Raw genomic sequence first — 18,272 nt, 5'->3', positions numbered from 1 at the left:
AGGGCGAGGGGCGGCCCAGTATGGACACATTGCACTGAATGACAAGAAGCAGGAGGGACAGGCTGTCAGCAGTCCCTCCCCTCCCCATCCCTTCCTGTCTGCAGCTACCTCGCCCTAAGCCTGGTGAAGACTAGAGACACTCAGCTCCTGGAGAGGCCAAGAGACAAAAACAGACCATAATGAGACCAGGCTGAGCCCTGTGGAAGCTCAGCGGATCTTGCGGGTGGAGGGCAGGCTTCCTGTGGGAGGTGCTGCATAAGTGCAGGGAGAGGGGAAGGACAGGTGTTTGAGGTGGGGTGGGGGGCACGGGGGGCCTCCGGAGGAGCCGTGGATCAGTGAGAAGCAGGAGCGGGTGAGGGGGAGGCTGCGTGGAGGCTACAGCAGGAACGCCTGGGCAGCCTGCATGCGGGTTTGACTGTGGAGAGGGAGAGCAGGGCAGATTCCAGAGCCCAGTGCAAGGAGGAGCTAATAGGACATGGTGACCAGGGGGTGGAAGAGGAAGAAGAGGTGGAGGCTGACCTTCGGGGTTCTCTGGGCCTCTGGATGGCAGGGCACGCAGTGTGGGGAGCGGGGTGGGAGAGGCTGAGTGTCATCTGGGTGCACTGAGTTTGGTACCCAGTGGGACAGCTGAGGGGAGAGAGGGGCAGGGGCTCCTGGGGTCTGGACCTTACCCCAACACATTTGCCATCACTTGACTGAGAAAGTATACAATGGCCAAAAAACAAAAACAAAACAAAACAAAACCCTATGATAAATTTAGAAGCTTTTTTTTTTGAGACAGATTCTTGTTTTGTCAACCAGGCTGGAATGCAGTGGTACCATCTTGGCTCACTGCAACCTCCACCTCCCTGGTTCCAGCAATTCTCTGCCTCAGCCTTCTGAGTAGCTGAGATTACAAGCATGCACCACCATGCCCACTATCTCTATTTTTTTTTTTAAGATGGAGTCCTGCTCTGTCACCCAGGCTGAAGTGCAGTGGCGCGATCTCTACTCACTACAACCTCCGCCTCCCAGACTCAAGTGATCCTCCTATCTCAGCCTCCTGAGTAGCTGAGATTACAAATGTGCACCACCACACCCGGCTAATTTTTGTATTTTTTGGTAGAGATGGGGTTTTGCCATGTTGCGCAGGCTGGTCTCAAGCTCCTGGGCTCACGTAATCCACCCTCCTCGGCTTCCCAAAGTGCTGATTACAGACGTGAGTCACCGCGCCCTGCCCAGAAGCACTTTTAAGTGAACTTGCTTTGGTTGATAACGGGCATCTTTGTATATTTGAAAGGCAGCAGAAACACATTGAGGATATCTAGGAGAGCTCTGATTCCTTGTAAAATATTTGGTGGTTCTGGGCATAAAACTGACCATGAGATAGGGCCTGGCTGCTTCCCTGGGGTCCCTCTGTCCTCTGGACCTTTGCAGGTGCCACACCTCCCACCCCTGCCCCCTCTCCCCAGCCTGTGACTCACAGCCTCCTGCTCATTCTTCAGGTCTCAGCTGAGCAGCCCCACTCTCGGGACACCTTCCCTCCCACCTGCCCCTCGCCTGCACACCCAGGCTGAGTCAGAGGCCCCACAGTGCGGGCACAGCCTCTTGTACATCTCCCACAATACGTATCGCGGTACAGGGTCTGCGTGATCTGTCTGTCTACACCAGACTGGGATTCACCAGGGAGGAACCATGTCTTATTAGATGAGTGGATGGATGGGTGAATGAATGGGTGGATAGGTGGCTGCTGGACAGAAAGAAGGAAGGATGAATAAGTGGATGGAGGAGTGAGGGGATAGACAGAAAGATTCATGGAGGCCGAGCACGGTGGCTCATGCATGTAATCCTGGCACTTTGGGAGGCCAAGGCAGGTGGATCACCTGAGGTTACGAGTTAAAGACCAGTCTAGCCAACATGGTGAAACCCTGTCTCTACTAAAAATACAAAAATTAGCTGGACATGGTGATGCATGCCTGTAGTCCTAGCTACTCAGGAGGCTGAGACAGGAGAATCACGTGAACCCAGGAGGCAGAGGTTGCAGTGAGCCAAGATCATGACACTGCACTCCAGCCTGGGTGGCAAAGTGTGACTCTGTCCCAAAAAAAAGAAAAAAAAAAAGAAAGATTCATGGATGATGAGTGAGTGCGTGGATGACAGATGGAAGGATCCTGGATTGATGTGTGGTGGGTGGGAAGATGGACCACTGTACCAGTGATGGATGGGTCACTTCCTTGGCAAGACGGGAACAGTAAAGCCAGGTCAGTTACCTGCGTCAGCCTCACTCCTGATGTTGGCAGCAGGGAAAGCTCCCTTCCTAGGATGGGCTGTTGCCATTCTGAATTTGCTCATTGCACATTTTCCTCTTGTCCTGTCTCTTTGGCAGACCCTGCACTTGCAATCCCGCTGGCAGCCTGGACACCTGTGACCCCCGCAGTGGGCGCTGCCCCTGCAAAGAGAATGTGGAAGGCAACCTATGTGACAGGTTTGTGAGCTAATCCAGCAGTAAGCTTGCTGGAAGTGACCTGGGGGCTCACTGATGAGGCACCAAAGCTGTGGAGTGCGGGGAGGAGCAAGGGGCACAGTCTTCATGGACTTGGGTGACCTTGTCACCCTGTGCCCTTCCTGGGGCACCATGTATCTGTCATACAGGAAGTTACTCAAAAGCTTTACGGCACTGTTTATGCTTTGATTCAACACCACTGATCATTCATAAGCTGAGAAAATACATGTCTTAGCTTAGAATCCTGAAAAGAAAGAACTGGAATGATAGGAGAGACCATCTAATCCAGGGATAGTAAATAGATGGTGCTCGTACTACCACCTGCTGTGGCAGACATCACTAATGGAGCACTATCACAGGCCTCCCCTTTCACACTCACTGCAGACATAGCTAATGGAGCACTATCACAACCCTCCCTTTTCACACCCACAGCAGACATCACTCATGGAGTATTATCAACCCTCCCCTTTCACACCCATGACAGACACCACTAATGGAGCACTATCATAACCCTTTCACACCCACGGCAGACCTATCACAGCCCTCCCTTTTCACACTCAATAGACATTACTCATGCAGCACTGTCAATACACCCCTTTCACACCCACAGCAGACATCACTAATGGTATACCCATGGCACACATCACTAAGGGAGCACTATCACAGTCTTCCCCTTTCTTACCCACAGCAGATATCACTAATGGAGCACTATCACAACCCTCCCTTTTCATACTCACGGCCAACATCACTCATGGAGCATTGTCAATGCACCCCTTTCACACCCACGGCAGACATCACTAATGGTATAACCATGGCAAACATCACTAAGGGAGAACTATCACAACCTCCCCCTTTCATACCCACAGCAGGCATCACTAATGGAGCACTATCAACCCTTGCCTTTCACAGCCATGGCAGACATCACTAATGGTGCCCTATCAAACTTTCCCTTTCATAGCCATGGCAGACATCACTAATGGAGCCCTATCAACCTTTCCCTTTCATAGCCATGGCAGACATCACTAATGAAGCACTACTACAACCCTTCTTTTTCACACCCATAGCAGACATCATTCATGGAGCACTGTCAACACACCCCTTTCACACCCACAACAGACATCACTAATGGCGTACCCATGGCGGACATCACTAAGGGAGCATTATCACAACCCTCCCCTTTCATACCCACAGCAGACATCACTAATGGAGCACCATCAACTCTCCCCTTTCACACCATGGCAGACATCACTGATGGCATACCCATGGCAGACATCACTAAGGCAACACTATCACAACCCTCCCCTTTCACACCCACAACAGACATCACTAATGGGGCACAGCAGTCTTGGCCATGAGCCCTACTATAACCTCAGGATCCTTCTTAACACCCTGCTTCAGGAAGCCCCTACCCACTGAGCTGGATTTTGAGCCTGTTTTCCATCTTTGCAGTCTGATCATGGTACAAATGGGGCATCTGAAGCTCTGCAAGTCAAAGGGGCTCTCCCAAGGCCAGGAAGTACATAAACTTCCTCTTTCAAGTGTTCAAGAGGCCTCCAAGCTCCAGCAGTGCGGCCAGCAGACAAACATGGGTTTAGCTCCTTGGGTACACACTATCTCTTCTTCCTGGCTTTGTGTCTGACATTCACCAGAGCTGCTTGGAGAAGTGGCAGATTCTGGGGCTGGGGCTGGAAAAAGACAAGATAAGCCCAAGGCGTCTTACAGTGCCAGGAAGCAAGGAAATGCTGAAAAACAGAGACAGACACAAACAAAACAGCCCAAACCAGAACGTGGGCCCATGTCAAAAGGACACAGGAGCCGACGTGAAAGAGCTCTCAGGGCTGAAACAATTTGAGCAACAAAATAAACGATAGTATTGGATTATAACCCAGAGAATAAAGTCAAATCCACAAATCCATACAGATGTAAATAGATGATTGAATACATAAATAGATGGGGATGAAGAGACAAACCTTCCTTGCAGAAGAATTCCAAGTAATGAATGTAGAAATGAAGGAACTGGAAAACCACTGTTCAGACCTCACAGTGGTAATTGCTACAGGCAAGAGCTGCTGATGAATGCTGACATTGGTGGGCAGAACTTTAAGGAAAGAGAGGATATTTGCATAACCTCAAAATATCTATTAATTACTGGGGTGGCTTTAACATCTGTCCGTGGGTTCTTTGATACTCTTCCTCTAGGAGGTCGAGCTTAATCCCCCTCTTTTTGAGACTGGGCTGCATTTAGTGACTTGCTGCTTTTTTTTTTTTTTTTTTTTTGAGACGGAGTTTCGCTCTTTTGCTCAGGCTGGAGTGAAGTGGTATGATCTCGGCTCACTGCAACCTCTGTCTCCCGGGTTCAAGCGATTCTCCTGCCTCAGCCTCCTAAGTAGCTAGGATTATAGGCACCCACCACCACGCCTGGCTAATTTTTGTATTTTTAGTAGAGATGGGGTTTCACCATGTTGGTCAGGCTGATCTTGAACTGACCTCAGGTGATCCACCCACCTCAGTCTCCCAAAGTGCGTGAGCCGGCCAGGCGCGGTGGCTCATGCCTGTAATCCCAGCACTTTGGGAGGCCGAGGTGGGTGGATCACGAGGTCAGGAGTTCAAGACCAGCCTGGCCAACATAGTGAAACCCTGTCTCTACTAAAAATACAAAAATTAGCCGGGCATGGTGGCGCACGCCTGTAGTCCCAGCTACTTGGGAGGCTGAGACAGGACAATTGCTTGAACCCAGGAGACAGAGGTTACAGTGAGCTGAAATCGTGCCACTGCACTCCAGCTTGGGCAACAGAGTGAGACTTCGTCTCAAAAAAAAAAAATTAAAGTGCGTGAGCCTATTCAGTGACTTGCTTCTAATGACTGGACCGTGGTGATTGCACAGTGGAGAGACTGGCAGACAGCACAGGTGATGAAAGTCAGCATCGCTTGGATGTCATGTGGGTTTCCTGTGCCCCCATGTGATATGACGAGAAGGGTACTTCACCTCTGTGTATTTCTTTCCCAAGCCTATAACTCTGGTCTAATCATGAGAAACATCAGGCATTCTAAAAATACCTGATTAGTGCTTTTCAAAAAGTGTCAAGATAGTGGCAGACAAGGAAAGACCGAGAAGCGGTGATAGGTTGGAGGAGAACAAGGATACCACTAAATGCAACACCGTGTCCTGGATGGGATCCTGCAGCAGAAACCAGACATTAGAGGAAAAAGTGGAGAAATCCTATTAAAGTCGCTGGGCGCGGTGGCTCAAGCCTGAAATCCCAGTACTTTGGGAGGCTGAGGCGGGCGGATCCCCTGAGGTCAGGAGTTCGAGGTCAACCTGCCAACATGGTGAAACCCCGTTTCTACTAAAAATACAAAAATTAGCCGGGTGTGGTGGCAGGCGCCTGTAATCCCAGCTACCCGGGAGGCTGAGGCAGGAGAATCACTTGAACCCGGGAGGCGGAGGCTGCAGTGAGCCAAGATTGCACCATTGCACTCCAGCCTGGGCCACAGAACAAGACTCTGTCTCAAAAAACAACAACAACAACAACAAAAAACAAAACCTAATAAAGTCTGGAGTTTAGTTAACTTAGTTTTGACAAATGTACTGTGGTAATGTCAGATGTCAGCATCAGGGGAGGCTGTCTGAAGCAGGTATGGGAACAATCTGTAATGTTCTTACTACTCTTCTAGAATTCTGAAAAAAAATTGTTTTTAAGTTTCTGCAGTGATTCTAGACTCTCATTGGTCCAGCTGGGATACCCTGGCCCCGCCCCTTCCTGGCTGATTCACGTGGCCCTCGTGTGTCCTGCCTCCATTTCAGATGTCGCCCGGGGACCTTTAACCTGCAGCCCCACAATCCAGCTGGCTGCAGCAGCTGTTTCTGCTATGGCCACTCCAAGGTGTGCGCGGCCACTGCCCAGTTCCAGGTGCATCACATCCTCACCGATTTCCACCAGGGTAAGAGATGCTCCCTGCAAACGCCTCCCAAGGGTCTGCTCCCAGCCTAGGCAGGTGATCCTGCCCTGGGGAGATCTTGCATTAGTGGATCTCCCATTGTGGAGAGGAGCCACAGGCCTGCACAGCCTAGGTGGGGTCGGGGGTGAGATGATGGCTTCCCAGTGCCCACCTGCAACCCCCAGCTCCCTCCCCAGTCCCTGACTCTTCTCTTTATACCCGTGGTGGGGTTGGGGGCCGGGTACGTGACGCTTTTTGGATCCTGTAGGGGAATTTCCCACTCACCCCGTTGAGACTGGCCTCCCTTGGTGTATCTAAACACTGGGGATTCAGGCTCAGTCTCCTGGCCTCCACTTATTGAGCACCTGCTGTTTGCCAGGCACTGTGCTGAGCACCTAACATGCAAGGATTCTCATTCCCCTTTCAATGATGAAGTAACTGAGACCTACAAAAGGTAGGCCACTTGCCTGGGGCCACATAACAGTTGTGAGCACTGGGTTTGTCAGCTCCTGAGTTTTGCTCCTTTTTTTTTTTTTTTTTTTTGGACACAGGGTCTTGCTCTGTCACCAAGGCTGAAGTGCAGTGGTGCAAGATTGCACAGCACAGCTCACTGCAGCCACCACCTCCCTGGGCTCACGTGATCCTCCCACCTCAGCCTCCTGAGTAGCTGGGATCACAGGTGTGCACCACCATGCCCGGCTAATTTTTATATATTTTTCTAAAGACAGGGTTTTGCCATGTCTTTAGACCCAGGCTGGTCTCAATCTCCTGGGCTCAAGTGGTCTGCCCACCTCCACCTCCCAAAATGCTGGGACTACAGGCGTGCACCACCATGCCGAGCTAATTTTTGTATTTTTTTTTTTTTGTACAGACGGGGTCTTACCATGTTGCCCAGGCTGGTCTAGAACTCCTGAGCTCAGGCAATCCCGCCCACCTCGGCTTCCCAAAGTGCTGGGATTATGAGTGTCCGCGCCCAGCTCTGTTTTGCCCTTAACCACTGTGGTGGCCTATACCATGGTCCCTGACTCCAGGTGGCACAGCCGCATATTTAAAGAGGAAAGCAGCAGAGCTCGGAGCTCTGCATTAAACCAGAGGCTGCGTGGGCCCCAGCCATGTCCCACGGAGCGCCGCGCACCTTCCGCCTGTGCCCAGGAAGGAGCGAGGCATCAGCTGAAACAGAACCTCAGGGCCGACGCTGGGGCGCCCCAGACATGAGGGCCGCGCGCCCTCTGCTGGAAGCCGTGCAGAAAGCAGGACCGAGAGATGCGCGGACCGGGACCGCGTGTCTGGGTCCTGGGTCTGGGGGTCTAGGGTGTCAGCGTTGGGCAGGACTCATTTTCTAGACCCTAAGAACAGTGTCATGATCTGTTCTCACATTGGGCCAGGCACTGGGTGTGGCCGGCCCTTCAGGGGTGTCATCTCATTTTGTCTCACAGTTGCCCTTGTGCAGGAGTTCTCAAAACTTTTTGGTCTCTGAATTCCTCTTTTTTTTTTTTTTTAAGACGGAGTCTCACTGTGTTGCCCAGGCTGGAGTGCAATGGCGCGATCTCAGCTCTCTGCAACCTCCGCCTCCCAGGTTCAAGTGATTTTCCTGCCTCAGCCTCCTGTGTAGCTGGGACTGCAGGCACCCACCACCACGCCCAGCTTATTTTTGTATTTTTAGTACAGGTCGGGGGTTTCACCATGTTGGTCAGGCTGGTCTTGAACTCCTGACCTCAACTGATCCACCCTCCTCAGCCTCCCAGAGTGCTGGGATTACAGGTGTGAGCCACCGCACCCGGCCTCTGGATCCCTTTATGCTCTTGAAAATTATTGAGAACCCCAAAGTGCTTTTGTTTATGTGGGTGGTTTATATGGATATTTGCTGTCTTAGAAATGGAAACTGTGGCTGGGCGCAGTGGCTCACGCCTGTAATCCCAGCACTCTGGGAGGCCGGGCTGGGGGTGGGGGGAGTGGATCACCTGAGGTCAAGAGTTCGAGACCAGCCTGGCCAACATGACGAAACCCCGTCTCTGCTAAAAATACAAAAATTAGCCAGGCGTGGTGGCCAGCTCCTGTAATCCCAGCTACTCGGGAGGCTGAGGCAGGAGAATCGCTTGAACCTGGGAGGCAGAGGTTGCAGTGAGCCGAGATCGCGCCACTGCACTCCAGCCTGAGTGACAGGGTGAGAGTCTGTCTCAAAAAAAAAGAAAACGAGTAGTTTTTAAATTTTTATTATTTTTATTTATTTTTATTTTATTTTTTTAGCAGAGACGGGGTTTTGCCATGTTGGCCAGGATGGTCTTGATCTCTTGACCTCATGATCCATCTGCCTCGGCCTCCCAGAGCGCTAGGATTATAGGTGTGAGCCACCACACCCAGCTGATTTTTTTTTTTTTTTTTTTTTTTTTTTGAGTCGGAGTCTTGCTCTGTCACCCAGGCTGGAGTGCAGTGGCACAATCTCAGCTCGCTGCAACCTCCACCTCTCGGGTTCAGGCGATTCTCCTGCCTCAGCCTCCTGAGTAACTCAGATTATAGGCAGCTGCTACCATGCCTGGCTAATTTTTGTATTTTTAGCAGAGATGGGGTTTCGCCATGTTGGCCAGGCTGGTCTCGAACTTCTGACCTCAGATGATCCACCCACCTCGGCCTCTCAGAGTGCTGGGATTACAGGCATGAGCCACTGTGCCTGGCCTTCTAGTTCCTTCTAAATGCCTGTCTGCAAACTTCTCTTCATGTTGACATCTTCCTTTCTCTGACCTCTTTCCCCACTCCGTTCCTTCCTTCTTACCCCTTGGCTGCCCCAGGTATTTGGCCTCTGCCTCATTGCCCACTACCCCCTGGAGAGGCACCTCCTTAAGGTCACTCGCTGTGTGCTGGGCTGTGCTCCGTGTTAACTGCTGTGGCCAGAGGGAGGAGGCACTGAACTGGCACTGGGGACCAGAAGGCCTGGGCTCCCGTCCTGGCTGGGCCCCTTCCTAACCAGGTGGCCTCCTTGCCTGAGGTGCTGTTAATGACATGGGTCACTGGAAGGACAGGGTTCATGAGGTCACAGGTGAGAAAGTTCTCTGAGAACCTGAAGATGAGGTCAAGTCTGGTACTATTAGAGATGGCCCTGATGTCCCAGGGCCCCCATGTGGGGGTCTTCAGGCTGTCTTCATGTTGAGCTCAAAACCCCACTGAAAGGGCAGGGCAGGCTTCCAGGTCTGACCATGCCCCAAGCAGATCCGGGTCCCTGAGCTTTCTAGCTTCTCCTGGGGCTCCCTCCTACCCCAGGGCCCCCACCTGGGGCTGGCACCTGGAGACCACCCTCCGGGGCCTCACACTGATCGGGGGGTGTCTGTGTTTGCTGTCTAGGAGCCGAAGGCTGGTGGGCCAGAAGTGTGGGGGGCTCTGAGCACCCCCCACAATGGAGCCCAAATGGGGTCCTCCTGAGCCCAGAAGACGAGGAGGAGCTCACAGCACCAGGTACCTCCAGCACCAGGTGGGGGCTGACCGCCCTGTGTCGGTTCCTCCTGCTGCTAAACAACTTGCCGCATATTAGAGGCTGAAAACAATGCCAGTTTATTCTCTTAGAGTTCTGGAGAAGTCAGAAATAGGTCTCTCGGAGCTAACATCAAGGTGTCAGCAGGGCTGAGTTCCTTCTGGAGGCCCATGGGAAAGTCCCTTCCTTGCCTTTCCCAGCCTCTAGAAGCCGCCTGCATTCCTGGGCTCATGGCCTCTTCCTCCATCTTCAAAGCAGCTGAGTTTTTCTCACGCCCCATCACTGGCACCAACTCCCCTGCCTCCCTCTTGTGTATTTGCCATTAATCTCTAATGATTGATGGGGCCCAGCTGGATAACCCAAGAGGCTCTTCCTACCTCAGGTCAGCTGATTAACAACCTTAATGTCCCCTGCCACAGAACATACCATATTTATGGATTCCAGGGATTAGAATGTGGATGCCTTGGGGAGGCTGTTATTCTGCCATCAGACCACCGTATCTGATGAAACCCCCGTTTTTCTGGTCATAGCTTTGTCATGGAGGGCTTCTTCAGTGCCACAGGGCCATAGCCACTGTCATGGCCCAGAGAATCTGTGTTTCCCATCAGCCCCTCACCCACCAGGCCACCGCACCCTAAGCCCAGGGCCATGGCATTCTTGCAAAAGGAAGGAGGTTCTCGATCATTCTGACCTCTCCACCCCACAGTGAGGGGAACTGTGGTCTCCTGGCGACTGTCTCAGCCCCAGAACCCAGAGCCTAGAGCCCATCTTTAGCCCCACTGTGGCTGACTCAGGACCTGCCAGCACCCCCGACCAGCTCTGCCCTTTCCCTCCCTCCCTCTGCCAGAGAGGCCGGGGAGATGATGTCACAGGTGGCTGAGGAGCCGTGTGCCCTGCAGCCAGTAAGTCAAAGGCGTCAGGCCCCTCATGGGGCAGGCGCTCCAAGCTCAGAGGCCCATGAGCAAAAAACTCACTCTGTTCCATGGCCACTCTGCTGGCATATGTAAGAAAAGGGGCTTATTCCTGAAAGAAGTGCTTGCTGGGTGTTGGGCACGCTGCAGGGGTGAGATGGATGGACGGCCTGTCCTCATGGTGCTCTCAGGCCGGCCCGCTCCCGGGGCACCCTGAGCGGCTGGAGGTGAGGGCGTGGCAGGGGAGCCAGGCTTCTGCCTGTTGCTTACGGTGGGGACACAGAAACAAGCGTCTGGGCTGGCTGGTGACAGCATCAGAGGGAATGAACACATCGACCCTCTGGCCAGCATGTCCACCTTCTGTATTCTGCCTACGAGCACTCAGTGGGGCAAAGAGCAGGAGCTGAGGGAAGATAAGTATTTAGGCCGGGCGCAATGGCTCACACCTGTAATCCCAGCACTTTGGGAGGCTGAGGTGGGGGGATCTTCTGAGGTCAGGAGTTCAAGACCAGCCTGACCAATATGGTGAACCCTCGTCTCTACTAAAAGTACAAAAAAGTTAGCCAGACGTGGTGGTGCATGTCTGTCATCCCAGCTACTCAGGAGGCTGAGACAGGATAATTGCTTGAACCTGGGAGATGGAGGTTGCAGTGAGCCAGGGTTGCACCACTACACTCCAGCCTGGGCGACAGAGTGAGACTCCATCTCAAAAAAAAGGAAAAAAAAAAGAGTATTTAATGGTGCAAGCTTGGGGCAGTCCCAGGAGGGGCTGGGTAGCCTGTTGGTGGACTGTGATGCGGCCGGTTGTGGAACAGTGTGTGAAACCATCTCACGTGTAGAACGTGAGTAGCAAAGGATGGGAGGGGAGCATTGCGCTCGTGCTGGTGATTGATTCTGGAGGCCGAATCGGGGTGCAGCCGGGGCATGTGGCCACCAGCTCCCGGGGCTCCCCGCTTCAGGCCGCTTCTGCACAGGTAAGAAATTCCCCCAGCCAGGAAACGCTCTGGGGCAGAGGGACACAGGGACTTTCAGTGTTTCGGGAGCTGTCCACCAAAGCTGTGGCGGGGCGCGCTACAGAATTTGAGGGATGCACTGCAGAATTAAAATCCCCCCCCTAGTTCCCAAATACGGGGAAGTACTATTAAAGGCACTAAAATATAAACACTTTTTTTCCCCTGCAGTTTTGCCCTTTATTTGTCATGGTGTTTTTTGGTTTGCTATTTGATGCCATTCTAGGTAAAGGAAAATTTTAAGTTATTAGCATGAAACATATAAAGTTATTAGCATGAATTTTACTTTTTTTTTTTTTTTGAGGCGGAGTCTTGCTCTGTTGCCAAGGCTGGAGTGCATTGGCATGGTCTTGGCTCACTGCAACCTCTGCCTTCTGGGTTCAAGCAATTCCCTGCCTCAGCCTCCTGAGTAGCTGGGATTACAGGCACCCACCACCATGCCCGGCTAATTTTTTGTATTTTTAGTAGAGATGGGGTTTCACCATCTTGGCCAGGCTGGTCTTGAACTCCTGACCTTGTGATCCACCCACCTCAGCCTCCAAAAGTGCTGGGATTACAGACGTGAGCCACAATGCCAGGCTGCGTATTTTGTTCTTACGAGGACAGTGGAAATACTGCACACAACAAGCCCAGCCACTTTTATTTCACTCCTTGACACACACATGTTCCATCAACATGGCACACCTCTGTGGCTTTCTCACGGGTAAGGGAAAGACCACTGGGAAAGGAGGAGGGAGGGTGGCCTGTGTCCTTTCCTCCTGGGTCACGAACTTCTGAAGAAATGATTGGCTGATACAGTGAAATGACATGAGTCAGAAGGTACCGCACAGCGCTTGGTGGTTCATGTCTCAGAACACTAGTGCCTTCTTTCCGAGTTCAGGGCAAGTTCTGATTGGAAGGGAAAGCATGGCCCGGGGCCCAGAGCACCTCTGCTCACTCAGCCAGCTCACTCACCTTGCTGTCACCTGGAGGTCCCGCTAAACTCCTGCTGCTGGGTGTTCCCTAGGAATTCCGTGCTCATGGGCATCGTGAATGCTACACACGAGCAGACGGCAGCCTCTCTGGTCACACGTGTGTGTATCCCCTCCGTTCACCCTCGGACTCCGTGTTCCATCGGACATCACTTCTAAAACCCTAGTTCAAAGATAAAATTATTAAGAATGTGAAGATGGTCACAGCAGAGCATTAAGCCAAGTGTGGGGGCGTGTGTGACTGCACAGGTCACACGCTTGTGAAGCCAGGGATGGACTGCAGAGGTGTGGGCGGGCCCCCTGCAGGGTCTGCTGTGCAGGGAGCTTTTGATTTTCTACCCACTGCACTTTTATCTTGTTTGAATGTTTAGTTGCCGATAAAATCAACATAGACATTTAAAATCAAGCTAACCATATGAAGACTGTCAAAGCCTTCTTCTCTTGTCTTCAGAGAAGTTCCTGGGAGACCAGCGGTTCAGCTATGGGCAGCCCCTTATACTGACCTTCCGGGTGCCCCCCGGGGACTCCCCACTCCCTGTGCAGCTGAGGCTGGAAGGGGCAGGCTTGGCCCTGTCCCTGAGGCACTCTAGCCTGTCTGGCCCCCAGGATGCCGGGCATCCCAGGGAGGTAGAGCTCAGGTTCCAGTAAGTATCCCCTTCTGTCCTGAGAGATGGGGAGGTGAGAGGGGTGGTCTCTGAGGTCCGGGCACATTTCAGATGCCCCTGTAGTCTGGGGGGCTACCCCCCATCCCCAGGCGTGGTACCCCCCACCCTATGTCGGGATCTCACTTTGACCGCTTCTCTCACCAGCCTGCAGGAGACCTCCGAGGACGTGGCCCCTCCACTGCCCCCCTTCCACTTCCAGCGGCTCCTCGCCAACCTGACCAGCCTCCGCCTCCACGTCAGTCCCGGCCCCAGCCCTGCCGGTCAGTAAAGACAACCACATGCCCAAGACCCGAGCACTTGCCAGGTCTCAGAACTGGGCTGGGCTTCGGTGGTCACAGTCTTGTCAGGGCCTTGCGGCCGGGTGGTTATTGTCCTGTTTTGCCAAGAAGGAACCTTAGTCAAAAGTCAGGACAGTTGCCAGAGGCCATATAACCTGTGAAGGCAATGGGGATGGTGGCTGAGGTCAGATGCAGGGAATGGACAGGAGAGAGGCCTGAAGGATGGGCCTCAGAGGCAGTTGTGCGGCCAGCAAGCCACCCAGACCCGCTGGGTGTGCTCACTCCACCTTCGCTGGATCCACCAAGCCCCCTATCCCTGCTGGACACAGCCCACAGCCGGCAGTCCAGGAGTCCCCTGGGAGAGTGACTCCCCTGCTGGTCACTGGCGGTAGTGTACCTAAGCCACCCTAGGAGGGTCTGGTCTTCCCAAAGAGGGGGCCAAGCCATCACACATCATTGATGGGGGTCTGTCACCACCTCCCACCCTGGTCACAGTGATTGACAGCCTTAGCCTCTGATCTGTTCCTCATTAGAACCTCTACCCACACGCTATTTTAAAAATCAATATAGGTCGGGCGCAGAAGCTCACGCCTGTAATCCCAGCACTTTGGGAGGCCATGGCGAGTGGATCATGAAGTCAGGAGTTCGAGACCAGCCTGGCCAAGATGGTGAAACCCCATCTCTACTAAAAATACAAAAATTAGCTGGGCATGGTGGCACGCACCTGTAATCCCAGCTACTTGGGATGCTGAGGCAGGAGAATCGCTTGAACCCAGGAGGCGGAGGTTGTAGTGAGCCAAGATTGCGCCACTGCACTCCAGACTGGGCGACAGAGCCAGACTCCATCTCAAAACAACAACAACAACAACAACAACAAAAACTCAGCCTGGTGGGGTGGTCTGTACCTGTAATTCCAGCTACTCAGGAGTCTAAGACTGGAGGATCGCTTGAGCCCAGGAGGTTGAGACTGTAGTGATTGTGCCACTGCACTCCAGCCTGGGTGACAGAGCGAGACCTTGTCTCTAAAAAAAAAAACAAAACAAAAAACAAAAACCCTAGTGTCTGTGTGTAAAATGAAGCTGAGCTCTAGGCTCAGATGTTTACAAAGGGGTTTTTCTACCCTTCCAGCACCACGCAGGACATTTGAAAGTCATGTGGGGAGTTTCTGGGAATGTCAATTTCTGGGAACTTTAGGCCTCTTCATCCACATGACAACCAACATGTCCTCAGATTTGCTTCCAGGGGAGGGAGATTTTGCTCTTTTTGAGGACCTCTGGCTCAGAGGGTCAGTCTACCCCTGGGCCTCTTTTGAGTCCAAGGGTGCTGGGATGCCCTGGAGAAGCAGAGGACATAGCGACCCTCCCCGGCACCCGCAATCCCCAAACTTCCTCTTTCCATGGGTAATGTTTTGGGAGGCCTCTCTCTAAACCTTTCTGTGTGTATGTACTTAACATCTGTATTTTTTTTAAAACATAGAAATGTGATTACACAGCCGGGCGTGGTGGCTCACGCCTGTAATCCCAGCTCTTTGGGAGGCTGAGGCGGGCGGATCGCTTGAGCTCAGGAGTTTGAGACCAGCCTGGGCAACATGGTGAAACCCCGTCTCTACTAAAAATACAAAAATTAGCCGGGTATGGTGGCACGTGCCTGTAATCCCAGCTACTCGGGAGGGAGAATTGCTTGAACCTGGGAGGCAGAGGTTGCAGTTAGCCAAGATCATGCCACTGCACTCCAGCCTGGGTAGCAGAGCCAGACCTTGTCTCAAAAAAAGAAAGAAAAAGAAAGAGAGAGAGGAAGGGAGGGGGAGAAAGAGAGAGACAGAGTGAGAGAGAGAGAAAGAAGAAGGGAGGGAGGGAGCGAGGGAGGGAAAAGAAAAGAAAGAAAGGTAATCACACAGTACGATATTCTGGGACTTGCTTTTTGTCAGCTAACAGTGCGTCGTGGAGGTTGTTCCTTGTCATTACGCGTAGAAAGCCTGGTTTTCTGTGTCTGGTGTGTCAGATTCTGTGGTATGGGTGCTCTGTGAGGTTTTAGCCATCCCCCTATTGACAGGCGCTTAAGTGGCCTCCAGTTTTCCCCATTACAACCGTGTCACAGGGAATAGGGACCAGCCTCATAGAAAGGTCTTGGTATTCCAGTATAAGTGTCGCTTTAGGACAGAGTGCTGGAAATGGAGATGTTAGGTCAAAGAGGGAGCATTTTCCATTTTGATCCACACTGCCGAATTTTCCTTCAGAAAGGCTGCTCTGATGAGGAGTGTCGGCCGCCTCCAGTCTCCCTGTTCTGTGTCTACAGATGGTCGTTTTCATATTTTGCCCAGAGTTTATAGTTGTTTTCTGTGGGAAGGTTGATCTGCCAGGATCCCCTGCTCCTCTGTTACTGGAAGCAAAACCTTCTGATTAGTATTCATACATCCACACTCTTTTTTTTTTTTCTTTTTTTTTTTTTTTTGAGACGGAGTCTTCCTCTGTCGCCCAGGCTGGAGTGCCGTGGCGCGATCTCTGCTCACTGCAAGCTCCGCCTCCCGGGTTCATGTCATCCTCCTGCCTCAGCCTCCCGAGTTAGCTAGGACTACAGGCGCCCGCCACCACGCCCGGCTAATTTTTTGTATTTTTTAGTAGAGACAGGGTTTCCCTGTGTTAGCCAGGATGGTCTCGATCTCCTGACCTTGTGATTCGCCCGCCTCAGCCTCCCAAAGTCCTGGGATTACAGGCTTGAGCCACCGCGCCCGGCGCATTTTTTTTTTCAAATATCAGATTTCTTTATTTTTAAAATGTACACATTATAGTTTATCTAAATACAAGATGTTCACTTTCCTTGCAGGTAAGAAATGTCACTGACATTTCTGTGTCAATTAGCTTCTTTTACATCAAAATCCTGTTACATTCATTAGTCTCAAAATCTCCTATAACACTTAGAACTTTAGGCTGGGCGTGGTGGCTCAAGCCTGTAATTCCAGCGCTTTGGGAGGCTGAGATAGGAGTCCTTGAGGCCAAGAGTTCAAAACCAGCCTGGACAACAGGGCGAAACCGTTTTTCTACAAAAAATTAAAAAATTAGCTGGGTGTGGTGCCACACTCCTTTGGTCTCAGCTACTTGGGAGGCTGAGGCAGGAGGATCATTTGAGGCCAGGAGTTCAAGGCTGTAGTGAGCTATGGTTGTACCACTGCACTCCAGCCTGAGTGACAGAGCAAGATTCTGTCTCTCTTAAAAACAAACAAAACAACAAGAAAAATCTTAAAACCTTAGAAATAGACCTTAAACTTTGCCTAAATGTAGCATTCAGTTATGAGCAGCCCAGGTGAGTTTCCTACACGCCATCCTCCACTAAAATTCATCTATAAAATGTTACCAGTCTAAGAGGTGTGAATGGTATCATCGTTGTTTAAATCTATATATCTTTAATAACCTGTGGATGGATATCTTTCCATAAAATTCTCAGCCATATCTATTTCTTCTTGAAAATTGCCGAATCATCTCCCTTACCCTTGAATTGACAATTTGAAAAAAAAGAACAAAAATCCACCAGCGCAGTGGCTCACACATGCAATCCCAGCACTTTGGGAGGCCAAGGCAGGAGGATTACTTGAGGCCAGGAGTTCAAGACCAGCCTGGGCAACATGGAGAAACCCCATCTCTACAAAAATTTTAAAAATTAGCTGGGCTTGGTGTCTTGCCTGTAGTCGCAGCTACTTGGGAGGGTGACATGGTGGGATCACTGGAGCCTGGGAGTCGAGGCTGCAGAGCTATGATTGCACCACTGCACTCTAGCCTGAGTGACAGAATGAGAATCTGTCTCAAAAAAAAAAAAAATCATTGATTGCTAGTCTGCCTTTATATACGTGGGCCTGGTCCATATGTGAACAGGAAGGTTTTGGGGGGAAGCATGTGCAGGGAGCTTGTGCCTCCTCTCTTCCTCTCTCCCTTCTCGCTCTGCAGGTCCAGTGTTCCTGACTGAGGTCCGGCTCACATCCGCCCGGCCAGGGCTTTCCCCGCCAGCCTCCTGGGTGGAGACTTGTTCATGTCCCAGTGGCTACACGGGCCAGTTCTGTGAATCCTGTGCTCCGGGATACAAGAGGGAGATGCCACAGGGGGGTCCCTATGCCAGCTGTGTCCCCTGCACCTGTAACCAGCATGGCACCTGTGACCCCAACACAGGTGAGTCTCCCGGCACCCCATCCGAAGGCACCTGGGTTATACCCAAAACAGCAGGATGAGTACTGACCTGAACAGGGCCAGCCTGGCACAGGCATTGAGGTGTTGGCCAAGCTGTGGGGCAGTGCGGGCACTGAGCTTTCCCGTGCTGCTCAGTGCCTGGGCACCTCATAGTTTAATAAAAGTTACTACTGGAATTTGTTGAAGCCTCAGGCTCTGTGCCAAGGACTTTGTATGTATCAGGTGATAACCATAAGCCAGCTGCTCTGCGGGCCGTCTGTCCACGCCACCTTCTCCCTGGGCTGGCCCTTTTCCCAGGAAGGACCAGGGAAAGACCTCAGGGGTCTTTACATGCAGAGGGTGCTGTGAGGAAGGGCAGAGGTACCAGCATGGCAGGTG

The 18,272-nt window shown here is 52.0% G+C and overlaps 1 protein-coding gene and 1 long non-coding RNA gene across 3 annotated transcripts in view; one reads left to right on the top strand and one right to left on the bottom strand.

The window, feature by feature from the left end:
• The window catches only part of LAMC3 (laminin subunit gamma 3), an 83,958-nt gene that overhangs the window by 28,818 nt on the left and 36,868 nt on the right, over positions 1-18,272 (top strand). For both annotated transcript variants that reach the window (XM_003822380.5, XM_063594137.1), the window contains exons 7-12: positions 2,366-2,464; positions 6,288-6,424; positions 9,758-9,868; positions 13,228-13,420; positions 13,586-13,701; positions 17,658-17,876. In XM_003822380.5, the coding sequence (XP_003822428.3) occupies positions 2,366-2,464; positions 6,288-6,424; positions 9,758-9,868; positions 13,228-13,420; positions 13,586-13,701; positions 17,658-17,876 (875 nt within the window). The remainder of the gene's footprint in view (positions 1-2,365; positions 2,465-6,287; positions 6,425-9,757; positions 9,869-13,227; positions 13,421-13,585; positions 13,702-17,657; positions 17,877-18,272) is intronic.
• Positions 13-17,663, bottom strand: LOC129398728 (uncharacterized). The gene is made up of 3 exons (XR_008626642.2): positions 14,625-17,663; positions 12,760-12,939; positions 13-2,428 (listed from the first exon to the last, which is right to left on the bottom strand). It is a non-coding gene; the product is annotated as an uncharacterized LOC129398728 (long non-coding RNA).

The sequence above is a fragment of the Pan paniscus genome, chromosome 11 (genome assembly GCF_029289425.2).
Source record: "Pan paniscus chromosome 11, NHGRI_mPanPan1-v2.0_pri, whole genome shotgun sequence".
Taxonomy (NCBI): domain Eukaryota; kingdom Metazoa; phylum Chordata; class Mammalia; order Primates; family Hominidae; genus Pan; species Pan paniscus.
The sequence above is the reverse complement of the archived record's forward strand: the minus strand, read 5'-3'. Positions and strand labels throughout refer to the sequence as shown.